Raw genomic sequence first — 20,291 nt, 5'->3', positions numbered from 1 at the left:
GGCAGAATATTGAGAACTGGCCGAGCTCCATAAACAAGGCAAATAGACTTCCGTTAGGGAATTAGAATTACGTTGTCCATTGATATGAACTTTTGTAATATATCCTAGTCAATTGCTATACGTGTCCCCTTGCAAAATACAATCAGGTTCCTGCACCAACACGCTCCCAATCAGGTAAAATATGGTTTATGAAGCCAATTACCTGGCCAGGATTCAAAGACCAAATCTCTTTGGGCTGTAAACAGCCACTGCCGAGAAACCTTGATCTGCGTTTAAATAATGCACCACAACTGCACAGCAGATGTTCCGATGTCTCGCTTTCCATATTACAAAAGCGACAGATATCATCCTAAACCTGGCCAATGTGCTTTAAATGATATCTACTCGGATAGTGCCCCGTTACTAGGCCGACGTATGTACAAGGAGCTCTAGGAGCTTATTCGAATGATTCTCGTTTGGTGTTATAAATCTTTAAGATTAGGGATAACTTTTTGACATCCAACCACTTGGTTATCACCTTTTGTGAACAAGTCATATATGAAGCACTTGTAGAGAAACCCTATCTCGACAGTTTGTCCAAACATTCAGGCCAAGCTTGTAAAACCGGAAGAGCTACTCTTTTGGTACCTACGAAGATAAAAGAACTCTGGCTATGGAACTGTAGCGATATCAACATTACAATGTTCAGACAAATTGTAAAGCTAGATTGTTCGAATTCAGCCTCCTTGACAGAATATACCCTAATGAGCATTCAAGAGCAAAGAGCAAAAGAGCTCGTGGAAAGCTGGATATAAACTGCCGTTTTCATTACTTTGGACCACTTTCACAAAAAATAAATGGTTTCTGGTATAGGATTCAGAAATTGGCGCTTAGGACATTTGTGCGATTCAGAATCTATGACCTTTATGCGATGTCAATGTGTTTATGCGACACAATTATGCATGTTTAACTTTTGTACCTTGATACCATACATTCAACGCACTGTGAGGCATTGCGGTGGTGCAGGCCAAAAACAGTAGACTGCGAAGATCCTCATGCTTGGCATGTTTCGGAAAACGGGATGCGCGGCACTTCATGAGAGGCCCAAGGTGCCCAGGTTGGCACAACTGAACCTGAATTTAGGAAGTTGTGTCAACATCAAACGAAGGGTACGCGGTTGCCAAGAACTCCCAGCAACTAGCTGCCACCGGCTGTCTGCTCTGCTATGCATAACTCATCCTCCAGCCCGGAGAACAAGCACAAATTAACTTGCCACAGATCATCCAAAGGCACAAGGGCTGACTGACGCCGAGTACACACACAAATGGATAGCAAAAATGTAACGAAAAGAGCGAAAGAACTGATTCCCTGATCTACTGAATTTATATAGATGTAGGTTATTCGCTCACTAGCTGATCAGACGAGTCAGTGCTTTGATGAAAAAAAAATGAAAGCTTTTGATCGCTCTCAGAAGTACTGGTTCATCCGATGAACTGAGTCTTTTGATCACTGAACTAGTTCGTTTGATAGCGATACAAAGATTTCGTTCATTCAATGAACTGATTCTTCTGATCAGCTCGCCGTTTGAAAGAAAAACAGTTGAACTACCAAGTAAATCCGGCTCAATCTCAAACTAAGCGTCTAGATGCCTTCGCTAAAATTTTAGCCACATTGCAAAATATTCTTAAAGTAACTCACAAAAGAATGATAACACCATTCTTCCGAAAGGGGGAAAGGTGTAGTGTACATATTTTAAAAGGCGTACCTAGTAATATAACCTGAACACGGTATATAACGTGTACGCTTACGCGTTGGCTGTTGTAGCGTCATGAATTCGTCAAAGCATAGGTTCCAGCTTCTCCCAGCCTGTTTTAACCCATAACCCAACGAAAAATCTGACTTTGCACTTCTTCATCACATGGCAATTCCATGCCCACTTCTTCTTCTAAAGTCCCATTAAGAAATGCTATCTCAACCCATTCCCGGCGGATGAAATCTAAAGTTCGATTACCGTTTAACAGTTATACTTGAAAATTTGAACGATGAAACTGTTTAATACGAGAACAGATGCAATACAATTTGTGAAAATTGGGCATGTAGTGGCTGAATGATCAAAGTTCAATTGCTGATTTTCGAGGTATAATCTGATTTCTCTTAGCCAGGAAAGGATTCCCGATCAAACGATCATATCTAACGCGCAACACAAATATATATCTGACTTGATAGAAATATCAAAGCATGTAATATTCTTGATATGCCAGATTGATAAAAAGTACCGAATTTTATCAAATTCTGTTATCATACACTTGAAGGTTCAAAAGTGTGTTTTTTTAAAAACATATCTATAACAAAACTAGATATTCAACTGACAAAATATTGTACATTCTAACTAATTTTGATCTTTTTCTGCCCAAAACCTAACAAAACTTGCTATGATTTGTAATAATCAGTAAGTAATTTTGATATTGTAACTATTAACGAGACCAAGTTTAGTACACAAGTTGATACAAAAAGTTCGTGACAAAATATCAAGATTTGTTATAATCCTGATATTTTTGACTGATCGGGTTAACATCCATCTGATTTTCGAGCATATTTTACACAACGGCTAAAGAAAGAATAGTTCTTACTGTTGTTATCTTGACTACAGGTGCAAAAGTTTTATGGTAATCAAAGCAATTTCAATTCCAATTACCCACATGGAATTAATGGGTTTAAAATATTATGGTCGTCAACCTCGTTATCAAAACTTTGCGTACCCCGCATCGAAAACCACTTCCCGAGGGATAATTATCTTTTCAGACTCTTCATCTCAACGTTGATATCCATTTTTCCGAACGTTTGGCGGAGCAGTCTAAAAACTGTAGAACGATTTTTGTTTTCACTGTCCGACGTTTCGTCACTGATCAGTGACATCTCCAGGGGATCCCTTAGTTGAACTCAGAATTATGGAAAACACTTCTCAAGTGACCATAAATTGAGCCTTGAAAGGGGAGAAGGCAAACAGAGTTAAACATCTGTTTGCATTTTATTTTCGACGCTAAGAGGTTTTCTTTTGTTCCAATATTAAAAGTGTTTTGTTAAAACTTCATATTTTAGTTAATGTCGACCAGTTCTTAAATAATAAACTATGGTACACTGTCAATATTCACTTTCTTATGTTATAGGTTCCTATCAATAAGTAAAACAAACATCTCGCATAATAAAATTTTCACGAAACTTCCACTATCACAATTGATACTTTGCTCTCATCATCCTACCCGATTACTAAAAACAAGAACACTTCAAGGCATTTGAAAAAGAACGAATAAATAAACAAACTGCGCGCTTGCAGCAGCTTCCTACTTCCAATCGGTGATAATTTCCACCACACTGGTGCTGGTACCGATAACGAATCCCGCTAGTCCGAAGACGGTAATCAGAATATCCTTCCAGAGAATCCAATTCCAGCGGCCGTACTTTCGACTCGGCCAGAAGGTGATGATTTCCACCACCGGTGGAAACACCAGAGCCAGCGCCGAGGTGCTAACGGCTCCGATCAATGAAATAAACGCGCCCAGATTGGGAATGTTCGCCGCCATTATAAACGTCAGTAGAACCAGCGCAAAGCGCAGCGTACACTCGGCTGCCCCTTGAGCCGTTTGGGAACCAAACCAACGCCGAACGATCGGTCCGATGATGGTCATCGGAACGTAGAACTGGAGAGCGTAGGATGCAAACACCGCAACTGCCATCAGCAGTCGTACCATTTGCGCCAATCTGAAAGTAAGAACGGACGTTAAATAAAAAAAGATCATTTTGGGAGTTCGTAGCAAACTTACAGTTCTTCGCTGGGCAAATTAAGCGTCACGCTTCCTTGGGCTTCATCACCGTACTTCAGATATCCGTAGAAGCCGACCGCAGAGTAGAGGCAGGTTACGATCGTCATCCCGGTGTTCAGAACTCCGTTCCACCGGCAGAAGTCCTTCGGTGTTTTCATGTTACTCTCCAGCGGCAGAACAACGCCAATACCTTCGAATGCGTACATTGCCATCCCGAAGTAGAGAGGCAGTGTGCTCCAACCGGATATCGGAGCTACGGAGTTGCTGGGTGGCAGATCTTGCAGTAGGAATATGAACGCAATCGTTATTCCACTGATCGCTAGTACGGAAGCCACCAACGACGTTGGAGTGAGGAACTTCAAACTCCGTATCATGTTCAGTGCTGTCAGTGGAATCAACAGACCTAACAGCACAGTCAGGACGTCCAACTGGATGCCGACATAGTCGAGGAAATCGCACAGATTGACGGCAACAAAGAGATAGTAAACACAACAGAACCCGATCTGCATCACTATCAGAAAGCAGTTAATGAGAACCGCAACGATGCGGGCAAGTTTTTGCAGCGAGCTTGGGCCGGACTCGAAGGCGTATCGGCCAATTTCGGAAAACGAGAGCGACGGCACTTGATACCGCCGGCAAAGCTCGCGGGAACACTTCACCAAGATGTGCATACTGTGGGTACAGATGATTCCCATCGTCAGGATTCCGAAGAATCCCAGGTACAGACCGGAGTGCTTGAAGGCATTTGGCATTGCAAGGATCCCGGTGCCTAGGTTTCCGTTCAGGATGTGCATCAGCGTGTCCAAGTTAGTGCAGGGATTCTCCAGTTTTCGGTGCTGCAATGGGTCGTAGCAAATGATCTTCTGCCATTGATTGGTAGCGCCGTAGGATTTTGGTTTTCTTGGGCCACTGAATTCCAGTGGGGATGGTTTCAGAAGTTGATCATTACAATTTTCATCCAATAGGGGAGCAGCTTCAATATCGCGCTGATTCGGAGCCATTTTTGCTTCCACTTTAATTTTTTTTTCTCACACACGTACGAAACGGTCGTTTAGTTTACCCCTTGTCGAGCACGACTACCCAGTAGAACCGCCGAATAGAAACTCTTCCGGTGAGATTTTTTAAACAAGAACACTTGATATGCATTTGCTAGTAAGACACACTCGGGGTTGGAAAAAAATTCCTTCAACTTTTGTTTTCTACACTTCACTTTAGCTTAGGTCAAGATAGGAAGAGAGCTGCCAGTTGCTTCGAAGTCACGATCGACACTGATCACCACTGGCGGCGTAGCCGTTAACTTATCGATTCGAGGGCGCCCAATTCTACTGCGTCATCTACGTCCGCGTTCGCGTTCACGTCCACTTCCAGTCGACGTAATCTCGCCGAAATCCAGCATTAACCAGCAGCATCCTACCGGAGGAGGAGCAGGCACCAGCAGATAACGTCTTTTGTTTTGGTACTTTTCTTTTTCCTGCACGCACGTTTCTCCGTACTTGTCGGTAGAAGCTCTTATCACTTCTTCCGGGCCGGCACGCCGTGACGGCACCAAAATTTCCTGATCTACCCCGAATGTGCACTGGGTTTTGCTGTTGTTATTGTTGTCGTCGTCGTCGTCGTCGCCACACCTAGAAAAAAAAAGCCGCGAAAAAGACGCTTACATGTTCTTACGCATGTCCCGATCGATCGCAGCAAGCGGTGGCGCCAAGCAGCTTATCGCTGTCAATTAGTATTTTTCTAATGTGTTCTTTCAGTTTTTGGGTGCGAGTTCTTTACCAAGCGAAATTTTGCCACGGGTCCAGGTTTGACGCTGCGATTGCGTCCGGTGTTCCGCGCGGGGTTCAAGGCAGTTCTAATGTGTAGCGCAGTGTCATCTAACTGCTTCTGATAAGGGGCCGGAGCACGAGATTAGAGTCGCCGCGTCTTCGTCGTCGTCGTCGTTGGTGTGGAGTGATTTTGCACGCCTAAAGTCGCGACCTGGCGGCGGGTGCAACTGCGGCCGGTAGTTCCTCACACCGGACAATCTCTATCTGGCCGGTTCTATTCTTATCCGGGTAATGCTTTATGACGTCGTGTTATCTGCCTACAGTCCAGCAGCCAGCGAAGTTTTCGCTGTCCGGCTGCGCTGGTGAATGAGATGAATCAGTTAAAATGATTAGTGTTGCTGGTGAATATATTTTAAAATTAGTTTCGGAACGTTTCAAGTGTGATTAGGAAACCGTTCACCTTTTCTATCGGTGAGTATTTAAATATGTAGAACCTAAAATTAGAAACGAATGTTTGACCTAAAAATGTCAGTAGATAGGTTCCGCAAACCAAAAATGTAGCGTTGCTAACCGACCACTTTAAATTTACTCTCATTATCAAAATCATTGCAAAATCTCATACACCTACAAAAAATTTCACCTTCAATGATTTTATTAATTGTAAGTTATTTGCTATTTGCTCTGTTGTCAATGATACACTGGATACTTTGAAAAATACTTTGGCAGAGACCATTAAACATTGCTATTTTTTGAAAGATCGTATGCATTAAGGCATACATTTTACTAGAAGCATGGTAGCTAAGAAACTTTCGGTTGCATAGAGATACTAACTTTGTGAAATTATACCTACATTTAGAAAAAAAAATATTCTGAGTAAAACACACATTAGGTGCTAGAAGCACTAGGGAACTAAATACCCAAAGATCCGCCTGCTGGCGAATTGACGGGGAAAGCAACAAAGTGCCTGTAGATTATACGACTTTAATATTACTTTATTTAATACTTTGCGGAATAAAGTTTGTGCGCGATTGACATAGAGGAGATAGCGTACGGGTTTGAAGATTAATACGCTAGTCTTCCGAAATTTTCACAATATTTTCAGTGCAGGCATTGATCCGGAGAGATCAGCAACACTGCTTTTCGAAGCGCACACTGAATTTTACTTCAACTCGTTAACTAAACTAATTTCAGTGGTGTAGAACGACGGAATCTCGTTTGATAGTGTAAGTGAACATTAAACCGCCGCTACTAAAGTTAAGTATAATAGGGCACGGGCAGGTGACAGCTTAAAAGTGATCTTTTTATTACTTCAAACAAACTAACAAACAAAAGAACTTGAATTGGGAAAAACGAAGCTCAAGGAGGCTTGTATGCATGGCTGAGTGAACAAACAGTGCTGCTGTTTCCACCGTGAAAGGTGCAAACGCAGTGGAAATAATTATAGATTTTTTTCTCGATGTTGTTGTTGTTGTTGTTGATCTTTAAGGTCGCTTTTCACGCGGTTTTTTTTACACGGTTTTTTTTACGCGGTATTTTTTACGCTGATTCCGGAATCTACGCGGTTTTTACGCGGATTCCGGAATTTACGCGGTATTTTTTTTTTGCGCGGATTTCGGTTCCCCCTCACTTGGAATCAGACTTCCTGTGCACGTACTTTTTTCTCAAGCGACGAGAGAAATCTTTCTCTCGCTCGTAGAATTTCCATGTACGTGCGACGAGACGAGACAACGTCACATGCGATTTGCAGGTTGCTCTTTCGCTTCTCTTTTGGTTCGGATTGCGATGCGCAAGCGATGTTTCGTCGCACTACGAATTGAGCGAGACGCCTGTACTGTACATACATGATACAGCTCGTGCGCCAGAGCTCGTGAGACTTTCTCGTGTACCAGGCTCAAAGTAATACTTATTTTGTGCAGTTCTGTTAGGTAAAGTCAATTTTATTCGATTTAAATGGAACTTTGCACTCGTGTTTGACTTGGCAAACTATGTATTTTTTTAAACTTTTTGGGCCAGAGTGAATTGTTAATGAACACTTGATCTTGGTTAGCAAAAAATAAAGTAAAATAGTAAATTTTTTTCAAAGCAACCCACAGTGGTCTAAACTCAAAAAACCGTGATCGTTTTAGATTCGACTGTGAAATATTGATTGTATGTACCCAGTGTCTTCAGCAAGTTTATTCCATATAACAAGGCCTTTCTTTTGGCATTTTCGGTTTTTTTATCAATCCTCCTAGTAGTTAGATATGAAAACTATTTTTTCTAATTTTCAAAATACCAGATTGCTTTCTTCAGCAAAGTTGTAGGAAAATATATAAGAAAAAGAATTGCTGAACACTGTAATCTTCTAACTGTACGTCTGATATGACGAAGCAGAGTTTTACGAGGAACACTCCTCAAAATTAATTTTTCGGCCATAACTTTTTCTGTAATCGTCGAAACAATTCAAAATGTTCTAAGATTTTGTTCATTCTGCTAAACCTTGCATTTTTGTAAAATATATTTGTTTGCTATTTTCATCTGTTGTAAAGATATTTCTAGTTTTTTTGCTGAAAATAACCATATTCTGAGTCCATATTTCTGCGAAGGTTGCAGATAATAGCAAACCAGACTGTATGCATTTGAAAGTTTGTCAAAAGAAATGTATTACTCATAAGAGTTCAACTGTTTCTAGTTGTATCCAACCGAGTACTGAATGAAAGGAAAACACCCCTCAAAATTAGTTTTTTGTCCATAACTTTTTCTGTAATGTTTCGACGATTCTAAGATGTTCTAAGATTTTGTTCATTCTGCTAAACTGCCCATAAATGCATAACAGTCCCATGTGAGTTTTCATCACTTTTGAGATAAACCTTAGAAACTTCTCTACATTACGTGTGCTCTCGAAAATTTACAACAAAAGTTAGGTTTGTTGCTAAAATAATGAAAAAAATATTGATTCTGGTCAGGCCCACGTTACGAATAAACGCATAACCGGCTCAGAGCTAAAACCAATTAGCAGAAAATCATGGTAACTTTCATTAAAAGACTAAATAAAGTGTACTGATCGGAACAACAATGACCTCATTGCATATAAAAATATTCTGCACAAATATATTTACCTCGGATGAATGCTTATTTTAAATTTTTGTTTCTCTGATTGAATCCATAGGAAGGAAAAAATGCTATGGTTTACCTGCGTCTACTGCGTTTTACTCAGTTGTACGTTTTTGGCAGTGTGACTCTTATGCGTTTATGGGCAGTAAACCTTATAAACAAATGCTTTGACAACAAAAGCTAGTCGAACTTTTTGATTGAAAATGTTTACTAAAACCTTTTAAAATCATAAACTTTATTTTTTTCTTGGAAAATTACATCTGGTTTTCTTCCGCTTTTAAATCATTTTTAATAAATACTTCAAATAGTTAAATATTAGGGATAATATTTTGAGTCATGAATAAAAAAGTCCCTGCTGTGCTTAAAGATGCTTTGAAGCACCATTTCAAATTTAACTTTTTTCTTCAAAATGCAATATTTTACACTCACTTTAATTGGTCTACAAAGTATTTTGCTTAAATTAACCCGAAAGTATTTTTAAATCATGTGAACGGGATGGGGTTACAAAATCGGATTTCTCAGTTCTTTTTTTCTCAAAATTAGTTATTTAGATAGACATTTTAGTCCAAAAAGTGCGATGCCCGCCTCTACCCAAAATCATGAGAGCATGAATGTTTTGCAAAATGTTTAATTTGATTTTTTTTATAAAAGTTTACCTTCAATAAAAATATTTACATTTCATTCCACCATCCTGAAATTTAAACCAGAAATTTTGTTATAACTTCGGATTTCTTCGAAAAGAAAATGAGAAAAAAAATAACTCTTAATTTTTGTTTGTCAATTAAGATAAGGTGTTTGTTTATAATTTATTTTGACCAAAAAAGGTTTTATTGGGGTGTATTTTTTTTATAAGCATTATTAGTTCCCTGCAATTCATTCTCAGACAGTTTATTTGGTACAACTGAAGGATTCTGAGCTACAATGCTTTGAATCAAACATATACCAAAATACTTATGTTCTTTTAAAAAAATTCTCGTGAGTCTGAAAAAATTGCCCGCCCGCGAAAAATATTCAGTTTGTTAAGTCAGGTACGTGTGCTGAGATTCAGCCAAATCAAAAATGGTAGATATTCGATGATGATAGGACATTTGGCATGATAACACTCAGGGCTCAAATTGACGCAGACTATCTTTCTAGGATTAACACTCCGCATTTGACGAATCGAACGTTGAAATGGTTGAAATTCATTCATAAATTCCATGTTGCACATTATAAAACATATATTTACTAGATAATATAACACCGTAGCATTGAATTGCATTTTCGTCTCCGGTATCGAAAGCATCATGTATCAGCGACATGATTCGAGCAACGCGTCTCCCAGAGTTACTCAAAGATTTGTGTCTTTGATACAGTATGAGCCCTCAGACCCTTCTGGAGGTGCATTAGTTGGAAAATTTCATAAAACAATATTACTAAGATTATTACAAAAGTTCACATCGTTGCACAAGGTAATATCCCCCTAACAGCAAAAAAAAAGATCAGATTACTATTAATACGAGTATATATAGTCGCACTAGAGTTAATGTGGCTTTAGAATCATATATCTGATTTGCAATATCTATACCTCATTTGAAAATTCTATCCAACACCTTTACCCCCAACATGTATTGAAAAATATAAAATTGATTTTATTGGTTTAGTGGTTCTGTTATTTTTAACTCCCGAAAGGCTTGTATTCGAATTAAAAATCACATCTAATCTTATAAGTACAAAACTGAATATGATTTCTTTGGAATGGTTTCTATTATATAATAGTCAATGACATCTTAAACGACGACAGAAACTCACAGCATCTCCACGTTAACCAACATAACACTCTGCATCTAATATATTTGTTTCAGTTAAAAATATCATGAATTTTTATACCGTTCGCAAAGAAAATAATAATATATAAATATGGTAACAAAACGTTCTTCATTATTGTTAACAAAAGTCGGTTTAATCAACATATGATTTGATAAACAAATGAATTAGTTTACACACCATTCCTTATTCAAACAGTGCTCTGACGCAAGCTCCTATAACACCGTAAATAATAAATCACATAAAATCTCCTGCCTTCATCCCTTTGGGCAAAACCAATTTCTTCCTTGCGCCATCAGCGCAAAGCAATATGTGAAACTAGCTCGCGAGACGAGCTCACGAGAATTTGCGCGCAAGCTGTCTCGTGTGCGCAACGCCCATGCACCGCGCTCGTTACGTTGAGAGACGAGATATCTTCGTGTACGTCGCAAAAGAAATTCCATGCGACGAGACATGGCTCGTACGTATTGCAAGTTCTCTCGCTCGCATGTGGCGCACAGCACAAAACGACTGAATGAGAAACGAGACTTGTAGCTCAAAGTGCATTGTCTCTTTTTTGTACGAGCGAGATTTCAGGAAGTCTGCTTGGAATGCAGAATTAACGCTGGTTTTTTTTTACGCGGATTCCGGAATTTACGCGGTTTTTTTACGCGGCACGTATCCCCCGCGTAAAAAGCCACTTTAGTGTATATACATACAAAACTTTTTTTAAATAAATAGCTGGGTTCTAGGAGCTCTTATTTTATTTGATCGATGCTCTTAACCAAATTTCAATTCGGTAATAGTTGAGCTTCAGCAACTTTTCCAAACATATTTTTTATCCGAAACGCTAGATTGGACTCTCCGTCATCAAATTTCAATAAAAGGTTTCCATTATGTATAAAATTTATTACTTTTGACCCCCTCCTTCTTTAAGGGTGACCCCTCCCGCTATTCAATATTTCTATGACCACTTCCTTTGAACAAAGAACACGTATGCCAAGTTTGGTTCAAATCGACTCAGGCCTTCGAGAGTTATGCTGGAACATACATACATACATACTAGGGTGGGGAAAAATGATCGATTTTCCAGAACCAAGTTTTTTTTTGGTTCCTTTTGGGGCCCCACACAACCCTAAACTTACCGGAAGTCGATTGGTTTTGTCTCCGCTTGGCGCATTGCATTTCAAATTTGTATGAAAATTTATATAGGAAAACTCACTTCTTTGCATTTATCTTTCTAGAAAGCTCAATAATGCTCTAATGATGCACTACGTTATGTTAAAGTATAGTATTTTAGATGCCGAACAATTTTGCAGAAGACACTGAAGAGCTAGAATGTCCATAGGAAGAGCTATAGCTGTTCAAAGTTGAATATGTCGATTTAAATGCAGAAAATCTTGTTTTCTTCCAACATTACCAATGCACCGGTGTCAGTAGGATTCCCATCAGAAGAAACCTGTCGTAACGAGTTTATACACTCAACTGGATCAAGCAAACAAATTTAGGTCAATATTCTAGGCGTAGAAAAAATCTACAACGTGTTTCAAAGGTTACTTCTGATGGAAATCTGACTGACGCCGGTACACTGGCAGTGTTGGCAGAAAAAATGATTTGCAACATAAATTTCGACATACTCAACTTCGAACAGCTCTAGTATTTTTTTGGAACACCCTAGCTCTTTAGTGTTTTCGGCCAAGTTGTTAGGCATCAAAAAACCTACCATTTGAAGTTATGAACCCTATGGTTTGAGCCATTTTGAGCTTTTGAGAATGGGAAATGCATAAAAGTTGGTTTTTCCATACAAATCTACATATAAATTTGAAATGCAATGCGCCAAGCGGTGACAAAACCAATCGACCAATCATTCCACCATCCTGAAATTTAAACCAGAAATTTTGTTATAACTTCGGATTTCTTCGAAAAGAAAATGAGAAAAAAAATAACTCTTAATTTTTGTTTGTCAATTAAGATAAGGTGTTTGTTTATAATTTATTTTGACCAAAAAAGGTTTTATTGGGGTGTATTTTTTTTATAAGCATTATTAGTTCCCTGCAATTCATTCTCAGACAGTTTATTTGGTACAACTGAAGGATTCTGAGCTACAATGCTTTGAATCAAACATATACCAAAATACTTATGTTCTTTTAAAAAAATTCTCGTGAGTCTGAAAAAATTGCCCGCCCGCGAAAAATATTCAGTTTGTTAAGTCAGGTACGTGTGCTGAGATTCAGCCAAATCAAAAATGGTAGATATTCGATGATGATAGGACATTTGGCATGATAACACTCAGGGCTCAAATTGACGCAGACTATCTTTCTAGGATTAACACTCCGCATTTGACGAATCGAACGTTGAAATGGTTGAAATTCATTCATAAATTCCATGTTGCACATTATAAAACATATATTTACTAGATAATATAACACCGTAGCATTGAATTGCATTTTCGTCTCCGGTATCGAAAGCATCATGTATCAGCGACATGATTCGAGCAACGCGTCTCCCAGAGTTACTCAAAGATTTGTGTCTTTGATACAGTATGAGCCCTCAGACCCTTCTGGAGGTGCATTAGTTGGAAAATTTCATAAAACAATATTACTAAGATTATTACAAAAGTTCACATCGTTGCACAAGGTAATATCCCCCTAACAGCAAAAAAAAGATCAGATTACTATTAATACGAGTATATATAGTCGCACTAGAGTTAATGTGGCTTTAGAATCATATATCTGATTTGCAATATCTATACCTCATTTGAAAATTCTATCCAACACCTTTACCCCCAACATGTATTGAAAAATATAAAATTGATTTTATTGGTTTAGTGGTTCTGTTATTTTTAACTCCCGAAAGGCTTGTATTCGAATTAAAAATCACATCTAATCTTATAAGTACAAAACTGAATATGATTTCTTTGGAATGGTTTCTATTATATAATAGTCAATGACATCTTAAACGACGACAGAAACTCACAGCATCTCCACGTTAACCAACATAACACTCTGCATCTAATATATTTGTTTCAGTTAAAAATATCATGAATTTTTATACCGTTCGCAAAGAAAATAATAATATATAAATATGGTAACAAAACGTTCTTCATTATTGTTAACAAAAGTCGGTTTAATCAACATATGAATTGATAAACAAATGAATTAGTTTACACACCATTCCTTATTCAAACAGTGCTCTGACGCAAGCTCCTATAACACCGTAAATAATAAATCACATAAAATCTCCTGCCTTCATCCCTTTGGGCAAAACCAATTTCTTCCTTGCGCCATCAGCGCAAAGCAATATGTGAAACTAGCTCGCGAGACGAGCTCACGAGAATTTGCGCGCAAGCTGTCTCGTGTGCGCAACGCCCATGCACCGCGCTCGTTACGTTGAGAGACGAGATATCTTCGTGTACGTCGCAAAAGAAATTCCATGCGACGAGACATGGCTCGTACGTATTGCAAGTTCTCTCGCTCGCATGTGGCGCACAGCACAAAACGACTGAATGAGAAACGAGACTTGTAGCTCAAAGTGCATTGTCTCTTTTTTGTACGAGCGAGATTTCAGGAAGTCTGCTTGGAATGCAGAATTAACGCTGGTTTTTTTTTACGCGGATTCCGGAATTTACGCGGTTTTTTTACGCGGCACGTATCCCCCGCGTAAAAAGCCACTTTAGTGTATATACATACAAAACTTTTTTTAAATAAATAGCTGGGTTCTAGGAGCTCTTATTTTATTTGATCGATGCTCTTAACCAAATTTCAATTCGGTAATAGTTGAGCTTCAGCAACTTTTCCAAACATATTTTTTATCCGAAACGCTAGATTGGACTCTCCGTCATCAAATTTCAATAAAAGGTTTCCATTATGTATAAAATTTATTACTTTTGACCCCCTCCTTCTTTAAGGGTGACCCCTCCCGCTATTCAATATTTCTATGACCACTTCCTTTGAACAAAGAACACGTATGCCAAGTTTGGTTCAAATCGACTCAGGCCTTCGAGAGTTATGCTGGAACATACATACATACATACTAGGGTGGGGAAAAATGATCGATTTTCCAGAACCAAGTTTTTTTTTGGTTCCTTTTGGGGCCCCACACAACCCTAAACTTACCGGAAGTCGATTGGTTTTGTCTCCGCTTGGCGCATTGCATTTCAAATTTGTATGAAAATTTATATAGGAAAACTCACTTCTTTGCATTTATCTTTCTAGAAAGCTCAATAATGCTCTAATGATGCACTACGTTATGTTAAAGTATAGTATTTTAGATGCCGAACAATTTTGCAGAAGACACTGAAGAGCTAGAATGTCCATAGGAAGAGCTATAGCTGTTCAAAGTTGAATATGTCGATTTAAATGCAGAAAATCTTGTTTTCTTCCAACATTACCAATGCACCGGTGTCAGTAGGATTCCCATCAGAAGAAACCTGTCGTAACGAGTTTATACACTCAACTGGATCAAGCAAACAAATTTAGGTCAATATTCTAGGCGTAGAAAAAATCTACAACGTGTTTCAAAGGTTACTTCTGATGGAAATCTGACTGACGCCGGTACACTGGCAGTGTTGGCAGAAAAAATGATTTGCAACATAAATTTCGACATACTCAACTTCGAACAGCTCTAGTATTTTTTTGGAACACCCTAGCTCTTTAGTGTTTTCGGCCAAGTTGTTAGGCATCAAAAAACCTACCATTTGAAGTTATGAACCCTATGGTTTGAGCCATTTTGAGCTTTTGAGAATGGGAAATGCATAAAAGTTGGTTTTTCCATACAAATCTACATATAAATTTGAAATGCAATGCGCCAAGCGGTGACAAAACCAATCGACTTCCGATGAATTTAGGATTGTTTGGGGTCCAAATAGAACAAAATAGTACAAGGGTGGTATCCAAGACACGACCGCATGTTTGACGTAGGACTACGATAGTTTTATATTTTATTTAGAGAATTTAGACTTTGTTCGATTTGACCACGTTTCACTTTCGACACGGTTTGAAGGCTTCATGCGGACGTTGCGTTCCGGATACTTTCAGATTATTGAGCCTTAATCCATCAACCGACACCTCTAACAACTTACAATCCTAAAACTAGTTCATTGGTGGCCACATATTGTTAAGGTCATATGCCACCAGAAAGTCATAAAAAGAAAAGCGTTTATTTTAAAAAATAATTTAGATTATTTGTTTGCAGACATCTATTTAAGAAGAAATAAATACTGTTTTGAATACCTTTCATCCTAATGCTGTCAAATTTCTTCAACACGCGAAAAGGCAATTTTTTATATAGGTCTTAATAAGGAACGATTTAGTAGAAAGCCAACTTACTTTCATCTTCAATTGCGCCTGTAAAAGATAGCTCACTCACCGATTTCAAAGCAGTATCATTGTCAGTTTCATACAACTGCTTAGCAAAGAAGTCACATGAAAAAATCCTGTATTTACAAGTTCGTTGGAAAAGTGACGATAAAGAGTTGCAGTTTTTAGTAGAAAATCTATATTCACAAAAATTTTGAAATTGACATTGGAATTTATGAGGATGTAACAAGTAACAGTCATTTTTTCATTTTTGGCCAATTGAAACATTTATTCATTAAGCAGAACCAGAAAAAAATTAATCAGTTTTATGATACCAATGAAAAAACAAACAACAAAATGCCATATTTAAAAGTCATCCGGCTGTTTCCTTCAAGAATAAACCTAGCTCGGTTTGATAAACAACATTAACCTCTCCAACTGATGTTTGCATAATGTTGTTCAATTACAAGTCTGGCAATAACAGGTTGTGTTCATATGTTTTGTATCTTTACACGGTTGTGTTTATATGTTGTGTTGTGCGACAGGTTGTCTTTCTATGTTTAGTAATATTTTCTTGCAGATGCTGATGTAATATTTTTGTAATTGAAAAATACGAATGTGAATGTTCAAAACCTAACGTCAAGATGCATATAATTTGGATTTTCTCTATACCACAACCGCGTAATGCAACTAGGATTGTCATATTGAATTAAATTGATTTAACTGGAAAAAACATAACCATCAGTACAGCTCAAACGAGCTATCTGAACTATCTGTTTAAAAATCTTTACGAAGCATATTGGTTTTCTATTGTCTTGCAAATAGCCTATAGTTGGTCATTTAAATAAATCTGAGAAAAACAGAGTGTAGAATTCAAAAGACAGCAACCCAATGCAACTTCTAATTTTAGGAATTTGAAAGAAGTTTTTATCATTAAACATGGATAAGAAAATCACTACGGTTGCAGTTCAAATGCCATCTACTCGTCACGACAACCAAAAGGAAACGAGCAACGGGGTAGCAAGCTTCTGATTTGTAGAATGTTAACACAACTCTTGTTGAAGAGATATTTTAATTATTATATAACAATATTTCGCAATATTTTACCTGTCGATTAAGACATCGGTGTTTGAAATCTGTTCAGGGGTAGTAATACAATAAGCACTTTAAAACGATGACAAAACATATGTTGCAGCTATATAAAGCGAGCTCGTGATTGGTTGAAAGCTGCGAAACTGAACTAGAAGAAGTGGATTTCAACTGAACTTTTTACTAATTTATGTTCATCGTACAATGTACAATGATATGCCAATTATTGTATCACATGCTTTGGCAACCGTCGTCGTTCGATCAAGGTCAAAATCCGTTCAGTTGTAATCACATATTCGATGCAACATCCAAAATCGTGATATACTGTTGCGTACAGAATTATTTTATCCCCGGTTGCACAGCGTAGTGTGCGAACACGCACCACTGTACGTCGACAGCAGCTACATTGTTTCCACATGGCTTGACTGCACACAAATGGCAATCGAGTGCTACTGCACTGACGACGAGCGACCGTCTTCTCATACATGGCTCGGTGCAGTACTGTTGCCTGTGTATGAACTTTCCGAAAGAGCTTTACTTTCAAGACATCAAAATAGTCTAGGTTCATAGAAGCAAATATTAGTTGACCTATTGGGACTGGGAGGTTCTGTCAAATTTTTTTTTTGCCACTGAATAGAGGTTGTCATAGCAGGCAGTTGGTGTCCACTCATGAAGTCTGTGCCAGGAGTGCTCGCATGCGATTGGTACATTGTTCGTAAAAATACGACCTTGAAACTTTTCATCAATTTTCACTGTTTAACAATTAAGTAACAATGATATGTGAAGAATCACAAAATTGTCCATCATTTTATTAATCCAACGACATATTGATTATAGTGATCCATCATGTGGTTACATCAGTATTACCGTTTGAAATCTTTCATTCCGCCGTTACATCTTGGTTTTTAGTTTCCTCAGAATGTATCTCGATATAGTGCGGTTAGACGTAGTCCTACGTCAAAAAACTTGGTTCTGGCTTTCTGCTATCAAGTTTCGTTTTTTCCATATAACGATTTCCCACCCTAATACATACATACAAAACTTCTCTTTTAAATAAATAGATTTGGCAAGTGAATGTTTTTTGGTGTAACAAACATTTCCATAATGTTTCGACACCCTTCCTTCTTCTGGCTCGTCACCAAATACCATTTCGAAATCCAAGATGGCGACTCCCGGTTTCAGTGTTTTTCTGAAACCGTAAGTCGCCATCTTGGATTTCAAAATGGTATTTGGTAACGTGCCAGGAGAAGAAAGGGTGTCGAAACATTATGACCAAATACCGCCCAACATGCGAATTTCCGGAATTGTTTTGATGCACTGAAGCCACAAATCGACCTCAGACAACATTTTAAATTGTGAGATGGCGACCTCCGGTGTCCGAAAAACAGCCTAAAGTGACCAAATACCACCCATTATGAGTATCTCCGAAACCAGAATGATGCAAGGAGCTAAAAATTGACCTCAGACACTTATGAATTGTGGGATGGCAACTTTCGGTTTCTAAAAAACGGTCAAAAATGGCCGATTTCCATACAACATGAGTATCTTAGGAACCAGAATGTTACACAGGACCACAGGCACCATTTTGAATTCCAAGATGGTGACATCCGGTTTCTGAAAAACAGCCGAAAATGACCAAATAACACCCAATATGGGTGTTTCTTAAACCAGAATGACGCGCAGGGGCCAGAAATTGTCTCCAAATGCCATTTTGAAATCCAAGATTGCCGCTTACGGTTTCTGAAAAATAGCCTGAAGTGACCAAATACCACCCAATATGAGTATCACTGGATCCAGAATGATGCAAGGAAACAGCCGAAAATAACCGAATACTACTACATATGGATATGTCCGTAACCTGTAAAGAAGCCAAGCATTGACCCTGGACACCATTTTGAATTCGAAGATGACTACTTTCAGTTTCTGGAAAACAACGAAAATAACTCATTCTGTGCCGAACACGCATCAATATCGGACGTGTTTGGTGATCGCTCCGATAGAATATAAAACAAAAGACGTGTGAACAAGTGTTGGCATTGTTTGCCTGGTCGAGTGAAATAAATCCGGGTTCAAGGTCGCGCCTTTGTGCAACTGTTTCGCATCGTGACTGCCAGCTGGTGCGTAAGCCGATTTGGACGAGTGGACGAGAATTTCAACACAAAAAAGGAAGAAGAAGAACCCATCAGTTGACAGTTGAGCTGTATCGCTGTGTGGAGTGATCTCACACCTGGCTCGCTGCTGGTGGCTGTTTGGTGCTGCTGTATTGGTGCTGCTGGCTGTAACGGCTGCAACTTCGAACGATCGGACAACCAACCTTACTGGAAGGGAGAAGTAAAAAGGTACCTGCTCTTGTCGGCGCTAGTGCGCTAGACTTAGCGAGATGGATGTAGATCCCTCGCCTCCCGCGCTACCATCCCCGAACCCCTCTGACCCTGACCCTTCTATTACCCCCTCCCCTGTTCATTCTGCAGTCCCCCCTCGCCCCATGCTTTACCCATACGGAGCCCAGGGCAGCTATACTGTCTATTTTCGGCCAAAGGCGGGACCGAAATCGAAACAGTTGAACATCTTGCAGATTTCTAAAGACCTGACGAAGGAGTACAAGGGCGTGACCGAAATTTCCAAGGTCCGGCCTAACAAGCTCCGTGTCGTGGTCAGTAACCTGAAAGAGGCCAACGATATAGCTTGCTGAGCTCTTCACACGCGAGTATCGCGTTTACATACCCGCACGAGACGTGGAGATCGACGGTGTCATAACCGATTCGAGTCTGTCCGTCGAGTGTATATTGGAAAGTGCCGAAGGGTGCTTTAAGAACAACACATGTCCCGATGTAAAGGTGCTCGACTGCAAGCAACTGCGGTCAGCATCGATCATCGGTGGCAAAACAGTATACACTCTGTCAGACTCGTTTCGAGGGTTCGCCGGGTCAGCACTACCAAGCCACGGCTCGATCCACCGGGTTCGTCTCCCTGTGCGATTATATGTGCCTCGCGTCATGAACTGCCTGAATTGTAAGCAGTTAGGCCACACCGCCGCCTACTGCTGCAATAAGGCACGTTGTGGCAAGTGTGGGGAGAATCATGCGGATGATTCCTGCAGTAAAAATGCTGAAAAATGCATTCACTGTGGGGAGAGTCAGCATGAGCTCTCGACATGTGCGGTGTACATGCAGCGCAGGGATAAAATCAAGCGGTCACTTAAGGAGCGTTCAAAGCGTTCTTACGCTGAGATGCTGAAGAAGACCGTGACCACTTCTACCATAACATCGAACCCCTTTGATCTGTTGTCCTCTGATGAAACCGATTCTGACGATTCATCAGCGGGAACATCTTATGCCAATCCTGGGGAGTCTAGGAAGAGGAAAAATGTTTCTTCTCCTAAACTTCCCCGTAAAGGTCCTAAGATTTCCCAAAGTGTAATGAAAAGTACGAACAAACCAAACAGTGCTGCGGAAAAACCGAAG

At 39.2% G+C, this 20,291-nt stretch overlaps 1 protein-coding gene across 6 annotated transcripts in view; it reads right to left on the bottom strand.

Moving 5' to 3' along the window:
- Positions 1–3,087: 3,087 nt before the first annotated feature.
- LOC129719007 (proton-coupled amino acid transporter-like protein CG1139) overlaps positions 3,088–20,291 on the bottom strand; it is a 44,612-nt gene continuing 27,408 nt past the window's right edge. For 2 of the 6 annotated variants that reach the window (XM_055670308.1, XM_055670310.1), the window contains exons 2-3: positions 3,801–5,917; positions 3,088–3,738 (exon numbers count right to left, since the gene is read on the bottom strand). In XM_055670308.1, the coding sequence (XP_055526283.1) occupies positions 3,321–3,738; positions 3,801–4,801 (1,419 nt within the window). In that variant the 5' untranslated portion in view covers positions 4,802–5,917 and the 3' untranslated portion in view covers positions 3,088–3,320. Of the gene's footprint in view, positions 3,739–3,800; positions 5,923–20,291 lie in introns of all 6 variants that reach the window. The other 4 variants (XM_055670313.1, XM_055670312.1, XM_055670314.1 and 1 more) reach the window with 4 other exon arrangements.

The sequence above is a fragment of the Wyeomyia smithii genome, chromosome 1 (assembly GCF_029784165.1).
Source record: "Wyeomyia smithii strain HCP4-BCI-WySm-NY-G18 chromosome 1, ASM2978416v1, whole genome shotgun sequence".
Taxonomy (NCBI): domain Eukaryota; kingdom Metazoa; phylum Arthropoda; class Insecta; order Diptera; family Culicidae; genus Wyeomyia; species Wyeomyia smithii.
Note: the sequence above shows the minus strand (reverse complement) of the source record. Positions and strands in the feature narration are given on the sequence as shown.